The following is a 10,484-nucleotide window of genomic DNA, read 5'->3' as shown; positions in this document are numbered from 1 at the left end:
TGATGTTGCAACCATGCATTTCAATTCTTAGAAGTCTCATTTCTAAATATAAACCGATTAAAGAAATGATCAACAATGTTATTAAATAAAAACTGATTTTGATACTTATTTTGACCAAACAACACATTATGATACGTCCACGACATCGAAATGATGGTAGAGAAAATCAGATCAATTTTGATGGTAATTTGTTAATTTTTCTTGTATACCATTTAATAATGAGATGTTTTTGTCAAATGTTATAGGTTAGTTGATCATATGTTTTTGTATTATATTAAATGTTAATTAATTTTGTTATGTACTATTATACAATGAAAACCAATCGACAATTGACAAGTTTATGTTTAATAAATGATTTGGTTTTATCCCTTAATTTTAATCAATCTACTAAATTAAAAAATCACTCCAATTTTAGAACTCGTCTTTTTAGTTTTTCCTATGCATGTACACTACACAGAATAAAAACATATGTTGCTATTTCTTAGATTACGTTTAAAAAAAAAAAAATAACATCTTATAATTCATATGTATGTTTTTTTTTTCTGTATACGTATAACAATGAGTATGTGGTACATGTAATTTGTAAACATATTTCAAAGTTTCAAATGAAGCAAACGAGGAACACCATCAAGGCCTTTTGAGGAGGAGTATTGAATAAAATCATAAACGGTGGTTTCCCTGTACCTCGGTGGGTGGTCATCGGAAATCAGCTCCTTGATCGGACCATACAACTTCGTCGACGGCGCTAAGGAGGTGCTGAAGAAACACGCCACCGACACCCTCGGCCCTTTCTGATTTGATACCACTCTATGCTCCACACTCCTCAACTTATCATTCGATATCAACTAAAAAACCCAACAAATTTAGACTTTTCAGACTCAAAAATAAATGTTTTCAATGTCAAACAATTAAACCCACCTGTAATAAATCTCCGATATTGATCACAAGCGCGCCAGGTGTTGGAGGAACATCAACCCATTGATTTTCATGGAGGATTTGGAGTCCTCCGATTTCATCTTGAAGAACCACAGTTAGAAACCCATCATCTGTGTGTCTGCTTGCACCCATGGTTAAATCTGGTTGTGGACAAGCAGGATAACAATGGCCGACGAATACAAGCCCCTTGTCACAATCCAAATCTCCCAGGTGACCTTCCTTCAGCCCCAAAGCCTCTGAGATCAATCGGAAGAGTAAGCTTCCTAGTTTCATCACTTGCTTTGAATACTCGATTTGTATGTCTCTGCAAACCTCCGGTAGTTCCTCCGGCGGCGGAGGTGACGGAGCCATGAACGAGAAGAAGGTGTCTCTCCAGTTCGCGGAGGGGGAAGTGTAAAGATCGAAATTACTATTATACACAACTGTTCTTGTATTATCCCTCGTGTAAAACTGTTTCTTCACCTCCACATCTTGTTCGTGAAATCTACGAACTCCTTGAAGCACATCGTTCATAACACTCACAGGGATACCGTGATTCACGACTTGGAAGAAACCTAATTTCTCAGAAGCCGCACGTATCTTTTCCACAGTCGATGCTTTATCGGTTGATCCAAGGTCGACGACAGGAATCTCGAGAGTTGTGGAGGTTTTGGGGGAGGTTTCGTGTGGGTTGATGAAGATACGGGGGACATGGCGGATTCCGGCATCGACGAGGCCTTGGACACCGGATTTTGTTTCGTCGAAAGCTTTAAGTTCCGTTGGCCGATCGTAGGCTGAAACGACTGAAGCGATGGTGGCAGCCATTTTTTGTGAACCAGAAGTGATGAAAGTACGCAGAGATTTTTCTATAAGTGGAAGTATTTAGTCAACTTAAGATTTTAAGATATAAGGATAATATGCAGCCGCCCATTCATTATTCCTAGCTTTGACTTTTCATTTATTTATTTATTTATTATATTTTTTTCAAGGTTGTGAATAACCTTTTTATGTTTTAAGGATTATATATATATATATATATATATATATATATATATATATATATATATATATATATATATATATATATATATATATATATATATATAACCTTTTAAAACATAAATCCACCGTCGAGCACATGTCGGGTATGCGATCATACATGTTTTGTGTCATAAAAAGGCCCGAAATTTTAATCGGTCATGATTTCTTCACTTATTCGTTGCTAATACATTGTTAATGCTATCACTAATTTATAACTATGTTTCTAGTAAGTATCTATCCGTCTCTAATAAGTATCTAATCCCTTGCTATCCGTGCTATTTATTCATTAAACAGAATATTTTACACACTGAGTAATACCCTGATATACTAAACAACATTGCTATTTATTCATGCATTAAAATAGAATTCGTTACACAATTGTTCGAGGTACATGTAGGTCACAAAAGCAAAGTACAAAAGTAAAGCACAAAGACTTTGAGATGCATCACCGGGGTTACCTCCTCCATTATCCGGGATTATTCTCCTGAGAATACATGTAGTTATTGAAAGGTCAACATAATGTTGGCAAGTCCACATGTTTTTCTTATGAAAATGTTATGTGGGTGTTTTAGTTTATCTTATTTGTCCTAAACTCACTTCCTTTAGTTTGTATGTACTATCACTACTTTCTCAGGTTGGTTCCTAGTAGAAGAACATATTATAACAAGAAACAAAAAGAACATATTATAACGAGAAACAAAAAGAACATACTATAACAAGAAACACGGAGGAACATACTATACAAAGAGAAAATACAATACACTAGAACAGATAGAACATACTATACAAATACAAGAATACTATAACATTAATGTGAGCCACTACTTCATGGCATGGCAATATACTGCTGTGTCACATTTTGTAACCAGAGTCTCCTGGAGGGAGAGTGTGAATTTGTGTATAGATCTATACAGGATTGATCATCCTACACCTTGCTGCTAGCTACAGTGGGACCTGCAGATCTACGGGTGACGAATGTCATATCATTTTCGACGTCTTTGATCGTCATGTTTTACTAGTCAATCAAGTATGGTGATAATCTTATCACATTTTACCTTAATTAAAAAATTGGTTTAAGGTATTTAGTACAATGGTAGTTACTATATAGAATACTACAGTACATCTTTATTTTCCCATTACATTTAGATTGTGATCTTCTCACATAAACGGTAATGTAAACTATATTTTTGGTAATGATTGTCATACTTGGGAAAAACACTCACTTTTACAAAAGAACAAACATACAGAACAATCAGGCTATGGTAGAAGACTACTTTTCACTATAAGTAGAAAATATAGGATTTTCTAGGAGATACAAACAATTACATCAAACAACATACAAACATTTACATCAAACATTTACAAACAATTTTATCAAACATATACAAACCATGACACTAAAATACTTATGAACTCACCAGCTTAAATGTTGATCTACTCTTTCAAAATAACTTGTATTCTCAGGTCACCGATAGACAGGTACTCTCGACCAGGTTTTGAGAAGTCGGAGCACATTCGAGACTCGTCTTTTATTTTGATTCATATTTTGGTGTCTTACAAACTATACACATAACACACTTGTATTAAACTATATTATTAATGCAATGGATAATGTTGTTGCTTGTTTACTATTGTGCATTGTTATGAAACTGAACGTGACGTCCTCCGCCCCCGAACATTTCTGCCGTTCCAGTTTGGGGGTGTGACACATCTTGAGAATAGCAATCGGTAAACCTATCGATCATCTAGGAAAACGAAATATGTAGAGATCGATGAGTCTCAAATCGAATGAGTACATGTTTTGTATTTCATTCTTATTGTAGTTTCTCGATTTCTCTCTTAAACTCATTGCACGTATTTCCTATATCATATAATAGTCCAAATTCAGATTTCTGATACCCTTCTTCTATTATGAGTTTAGTTTTTTATTATTATGAAGCAAACATCGAGAATATGGAGAATTTTGAGGGCTTTCGATTTCTGGATTGGGTGACGATTTCTGAATTCCTTTTTCTCTTATTCTAATTCCTTTTTTTTTCCTCGTTACAGTTTCCGATTGATGTTCACTGTATTCTGAGTTTGATTTTTTTTTTCTGATGTAAACACGGAAAACTGAAGATTTGTGAGATTAAAGATGAATATGATGTTGATTTCATACAAAAAGGCGATTATGCAAGGAATTTAATGAGTAAATGAAAGAAATAGTTATAGTTGTAGTTGCTCCCATGCAATTAAATATGAACTCAATGTATAGTTTTAATCGTGGTTATTTCAATAATATTGTAGCTTCTTTTATCTTAGGAATTTTTCATATTTTCTGAAAGTATAGGTATATTTTGCTACATTTTCACTATTTTTGTTAATATTACTTTCATTTCCTGCTTTGTAGGGTTCACCGGATTATGAAGTTCACAGTGTTGTGCATAAAATTATCATTTAATTGTCAATAGATGAACCGTTGAAATGTGAAAATTATTTAATCAGATAAACAGTGATGAAAAGAAGTAATTTTGCTATTGAAGTATAATTATGGAAACTGTCATAGGTGATAACTATTGGATTAGGTGTCTAAGTTCATAACTATTTCTGGAATGTACTTGACCCGGTTAGCGTGGTCCATTTTGGGTTGCATGGCATTGCAACACTTGGATAGACTAAATGAGAGAAAGGACACTTACGGTTTATTAATATATTATAAGTTGTAATATAATAATGATAATATTTAATTAGTTTCGATCAACAATTAATTTAGAATTAATTTGGTGATCAAAAGGAGACTAATTAAATATATGGGGTTGATTGTGCAAATCATCCATTCTTTTATAGTGGACTAATGATCCATGGTTTATTGAATTGGGCTAAAACCCATAATGATCTCCATGGATAGTCCATGGAGGTTATAAACCCATGGATCATGGAATATGAAAAGTCATGTCAATTAGGGTTTACATGTTGTAACGCTACTTGTGACAGAACTATAAAAGGACCCCATGGTTGGAAAAATCGCCACTATGTGTAGAACAAGAGGGCTAGCCGATTTCGAGTGATAGTGTACTTTTCTCAAAGTTATTCCAAGAGTTGTGGTGTTATATGAAACATTTGAGGCATCACATTTGAGGTGTTAGGCTCACAAGGTTCTCAAGGAATCGAAGCAACAAGAAAGGTATGTTCTTCTACTAGCTTTTATGTTTCAAAGTTCCCCATGCCATGCTAGTTAGGTTAAGAACCTTGGAAAATCAAATTTGCATGTATCTTAGTAAAACATAGATCCAAGGTTTCTATGGTTGCATTTGCACCTTAGGAGTGTTAGAATGCTCAAAACCCTTCAATGGTATCAAAGCCTATGCTTGTTTTGTTGATACTTGATGCAAATTGTTGAAAAAACTCAAGATTTATGCATTCTGCGGAGTGAACTTGCCAAGTCCATGGGGGGCTATGCATTCTGCTGAGTGAACTCACCGAGTGCATGGGGGGACTCCACGAGTCTATGTGTTATTGCATCCTACTCGTTGAGTAGGTTCTCTCACTCTACGAGTAGGACGCCCTAAATGCAAATTTTCGAGTTTTGCTGTTGGAAATGGACTAGGATCATTACCCTTAACTGTTTTGGACTTATAAAATTGTTTTTTTTGATGTGGTAATGATTATGCTAATCCATTTACAATGACTATTATCAAAATTTCAAGTTTTATATGTGTTATTTATGATTCTTGAAATTGTTGATATGAATGTTTATACACTTACGAGTTTAGAAGATCATATGAATTATTTGCAAATAGTATGTTAGTTTAATTCTTGATATTGATGTCTTTTAACGGAATCCATATGTTGTCCTCAAGTTATGGATTACCAAAAGTCTTACTTTTAAAGTCCATTAATGAACACATAGGTTACATAAAATGAAGAGCCCTTCATTTTAATAAACCATTAACTCACAAGTTACGAAGTTTAAAAGTTTTGAAAGTTACAAAACTTGCTCTCAAGTTTTGGAACATGTAAATTCACTTTAAAAACTTTAGTTCCAACCCCTAGAATTTTAAAAGTTAAAATTCAACCCTTATACTTTATAATATTATAAGTTAATAATATATATATATATATATATATATATATATATATATATATATATATATATATATAAGAACAAGTCGTTTTACCGTTAGTAGGCCTCATTCACGAAGCCGGTCTATAAGGGGGGAGGGGGTATAAGGTTGCTGCCTATAAAATGACAACTTAATGGGTGTCCACTCTCACCCACCGCTTCCTTGACTGGTGGAGGGTCGTTAGCCGAACGGGTAAGACAATGATTTTAATCCTCTTTAAAAGTATGATTTTTATAAAGTAACTAAATGTTTTTATAAATTCTCAATCTTAGTTACTTTAGGAAAATGTGAATATGGTGCTAACCCATGAAATTACACTTTGCACTTTGCTTAAGTCGTTATTGGAGCGTGTGTGGTTAACCCGCACACTAACCTGGACTTAACAAGGTAGGTAAAGAGTGGCTTAAGGTTTATCATAGATCGGCGGAGCGCGTGTAGTTAACTGGCACATCGGTTAGGTGATAGACGTTAAGATGTGACATCCCCATTTTCACGGCCAGAAAAGACCGATTTTTGTTTATCCTTTATAGAAATCAGAGTACCTATTTGAATAAAAATGTTGCAGAATTTGTTCCCAGTAAAACACGATAAATGCGTTATCAAAGAATTTCTGAAGAAAAGTAATTTTATTCATTTTAAAACATTTGGGATGTCATCGTCAATACAGAAACATAAGCCTAAATAGAACTTACATTCATTATCACTATTGATTTATATCTCCTGAATCTCTTAGTGTAATGTGACTTCATATCAACACCTGCGATATAAGTAAACTGAGTGGGTCAGGTTGGGAAACCTTGTGAGTACAAAGGGTTTTCAACCCACAATAATATAATTGTTATGTTAAAACAATCAGCCCAATTACCCATCCCCATTATCTTATTTACTTTTAAGGATCTACCCTAAGAATCAGCTATTCCTCGTTCATTTATTCCTAAGGATCATCCTAAGGAATCGGCGCGAAGTCCATCGTTGCCACGTTTACACAATAGGCACTAAGTCTGCATAGTCGCCAGGGTTTAGGCACAAAGTCTGCATGATCGCCAAGGTTTAGGCACTATGTCTGCATAGTCACCAGGGTCTAGGCATCAAGTCTGCATGATAGCCAAGGTTTAGAGTACACCGGGTGAACACATTGTTTACAACACCAACAGGTTGCGAGCCTGCTAGTGTTCCACTGGACTGTCTAGAATAGTTCATGGTTGTCATCCATACTCAGCTAGATGACGGGGCTACCATTTGGGAACAAGGCTTCTCACATCGTCTACCTCTCACCCTTACCTCATGGTCTATATCACCTCTCAACTCATCATCCAACTCATATTTCATCTACCCACGTTTTACCCAACATATTATGTAGATATAAATACATATACAATTTAAATCATATAAAACTTGTATAAAATCGTTCATCCAGCATAGATAACAATTATATAGATAATATGCACACGTAGCACGTAGTTTATATAAAATACTTCATATCTATGTGTAAGATGAAAGGGACCATGCACTCACCTGAGAAGGTGGTGACTCGACACTCGAACAACACTTCGTTACTCTTAACACAATTTTCCTCGGACAAAACCTAGTATCATTACCACTAGATTTTAGTCTAATATTCACCGAGACTAATTAACAGTCTGGCTATTTGTAACGACCCAATTTTCAAGGACAAAAATTTCATTTTTGGTTTAACGTAATTAACAAACATTTTACCAAAACATTGTTAATAAAACATCCAATACAAAATCATAATGTTGTATTTCAAACCATAACATCATAAATATTGAAAATCAAAGTACAATCGCAAAACTTCTTGCGGAACATGTGAGTGTGTGTGATGCGCTGCTATGCCACCGACTCTTTCCCCTTCGACGAAGAGGTACCTGAAACCAAAACCAAAACTATAAGCACTAAGCTTAGTGAGTTCCCTCATCATACCACATACCATACAATATCGTCGGTATCTTTCAACCAGTAACATTCATCGGTATCTTTCAACCGGTAACCATCATCGGTATCTTTCAACTAGTAACCATCATCGATATCTTTCAACCGGTAAGCGTCATCGGCATCTTTCAACCGGTAATCAGCATCGGTATCTTTCAACCGGTAACTGGGGACTATTCCACCCCCTACTACTAACATGCAATCAACAGATATAACAATACAGGCATATCCGAGTACTGACCTACCCTTGGGTCCTACAGACCACTGTTAGGTAAACTAATCCCTACTAAACACATAACATATAATCCAGATAAATCACATAACCAGACCAAGATAATTATCACAAAGATTATTATCTTATAAATACCCCTTTTTGGTGGGCCGTCATTGTGGCCTTAGACCCACCCCTACTGGAAGGTAACTCACCTCAATGTCGTGTAGTGTCTGAACTATCCGCGGCGCACAATTCGACTCCTCGATCCCTACACGACAACCTTCAAGTCAACACACATCACATACAACCCTAAACAGGGTCGGTCCAAGTTCAGTTAAAGTCAACGCTGGTCAAAGTCAACATTCAATTGACCTGACTCGCCGAGTTGGCCTACCAACTCGTTGAGTCCCTGCTTCTCTAATCCCACACAAAACCCCATCTCCACTCGTCGAGTCTAGCAAAACTCGATGGGTTCATCTCCTACTTAAGAACTTGTCCAGTCTATGACTCACCGAGTTGTATGAACAACTCGCCGAGTTCCTCCTTGAACTCATCGAGTTCATCTCCAACTTAAGAACTTGTCCAGTCTATGACTCGCCGAGTTGTATGAACAACTCGCCGCGTCCTTCTTCAAAGATTGGGAGATTGCTATGGACTCGCCGAGTCTGCTCAAACCACTCACCGAGTCCCAAGGCTTCCAGGTCCCTTTTCGCGTCTAAACCCACAAGGGGCCTCCTTCTTATCATTTACCCACTCACAGGAAGGGTTTAGTGCACAATAGTCACTGACTCGTTGAGTGCCAAGAACAACTCGTCGAGTCCAAGCTTGGCCAACTCCATTCAGTCGATTTAAATGAGGTCTAACACACCAAAACATAGATCTGGCCTCGTAATGTCCATTTTATACGTAAAGTTCCAAACTTGATGCACATGCATGGGGTTTTTAGCTCAAAAATCCATATACAGTGTCTTACAATGTGCATGGGGCTCTCATGGCCCTAAAGTTGGCACCGTTATGTCATGAGACCCCTCTTAAGGCCCAGATCTGAAGCTAAAGTCCATATAACACTCCTTAAATCCGAAAATGGCTTGAAAAGCCCTAAATGCACCCAAGATCGACAATCTAAAGATGAACCACCAAAAGAAGGACCAAAGCAGGGGCATTTTACCTTGATTAAGCTGAAGATGGAATGAGATTTCTGGATCCACAAGCCCCTTGTCGAATACTCAAGCTCCTCTTCTTCCTTCCAAGATTCACAAGTCAACAAAAGCACCAAAATGGCCTTAACACACACACACACAAACGGCTAGGGTTTCGATATGCAGCTCTAGGAGAGTGTTAGGGACAAGGGAGGCCAAGTTAATGTGTTTATATAGGGTGTAAACCCTCATATTAGGGTTTTTGTCCAGACAGCACGGACTCGTCGAGTCCGACTTTTGACTCGCCGAGTCAGCCACTTGACTCCCTGGTCCAATTCGCTTCTACACGACGAGTTGGGCCACCAACTCGCCGAGTCCAAGGCCAAAGTGCAAAATGCTTAAATTAAATTGCATACCAGGAACCAGGTGTTACAAATCTCCCCCACTTATTTTAGACTTCATCCTCGAAGTCTGCTGCCCGATCCTGAAACAGCTCGGGGTAATGCTCCATCATCTCGCCCACCGGCTCCCAAGTCCACTCCGAGCCCTTTCGGTGCTGCCACTGAACCTTTACCAGCTCCACTCTCTTGTTCCTCAGATCCTTTGACTTCCTGTCCAAGATCACCACTGGCCGCTCGATGTAGTTCAGACTGTCATCAACATGAATGTCCTCTAAAGGCACTACTGCCGAATCGTCCACAAAACATTTCTGCAACTGGGAAACATGAAAGGTGTTATGAATCTGACTGATTTCGACTGGCAGATCCAGCATATATGCCACCTTGCCCACCCGGGCTACAACCCTGAAAGGTCCAATATACCTAGGGCCCAACTTGCCCCACTTCCTGAATTGAATGACACCCTTCCAAGGTAACACCTTCAGGAGGACCATATCCCCGACCTGGACATCTAGGTCGGAGCGGCGCTTGTCAGCGTAACTTTTCTGCTGACTCTGAGTAGTCTGAAGCCTTCTCCGGACCTTCTGGATCCTCTCCGTAGTCTGGAGTACTACTTCGGTACTCCCCATAACCCTCTGACCCACCTCACCCCAACATATCGAGGTCCTGCACTTCCTCCCGTACAACATCTCGAAGGGAGGACGGTTAATACTCGCGTGATAGC

The 10,484-nt window shown here is 37.7% G+C and overlaps 1 protein-coding gene across 1 annotated transcript; it reads right to left on the bottom strand.

The window, feature by feature from the left end:
- Positions 1-388: 388 nt before the first annotated feature.
- On the bottom strand, positions 389-1,807 carry LOC111888087 (1-aminocyclopropane-1-carboxylate oxidase homolog 1). The gene is made up of 2 exons (XM_023884193.3): positions 919-1,807; positions 389-845 (listed from the first exon to the last, which is right to left on the bottom strand). Exons 1-2 carry the CDS (start codon positions 1,738-1,740, stop codon positions 594-596), a joined length of 1,074 nt encoding a protein of 357 aa, XP_023739961.2. The 5' UTR covers positions 1,741-1,807; the 3' UTR covers positions 389-593.
- Between the last annotated feature and the right edge of the window lie 8,677 nt (positions 1,808-10,484).

This window comes from Lactuca sativa, chromosome 3, assembly GCF_002870075.4.
Source record: "Lactuca sativa cultivar Salinas chromosome 3, Lsat_Salinas_v11, whole genome shotgun sequence".
Taxonomy (NCBI): Eukaryota; Viridiplantae; Streptophyta; class Magnoliopsida; order Asterales; family Asteraceae; genus Lactuca; species Lactuca sativa.
This window is presented reverse-complemented; position numbering and strand designations above follow the sequence as displayed.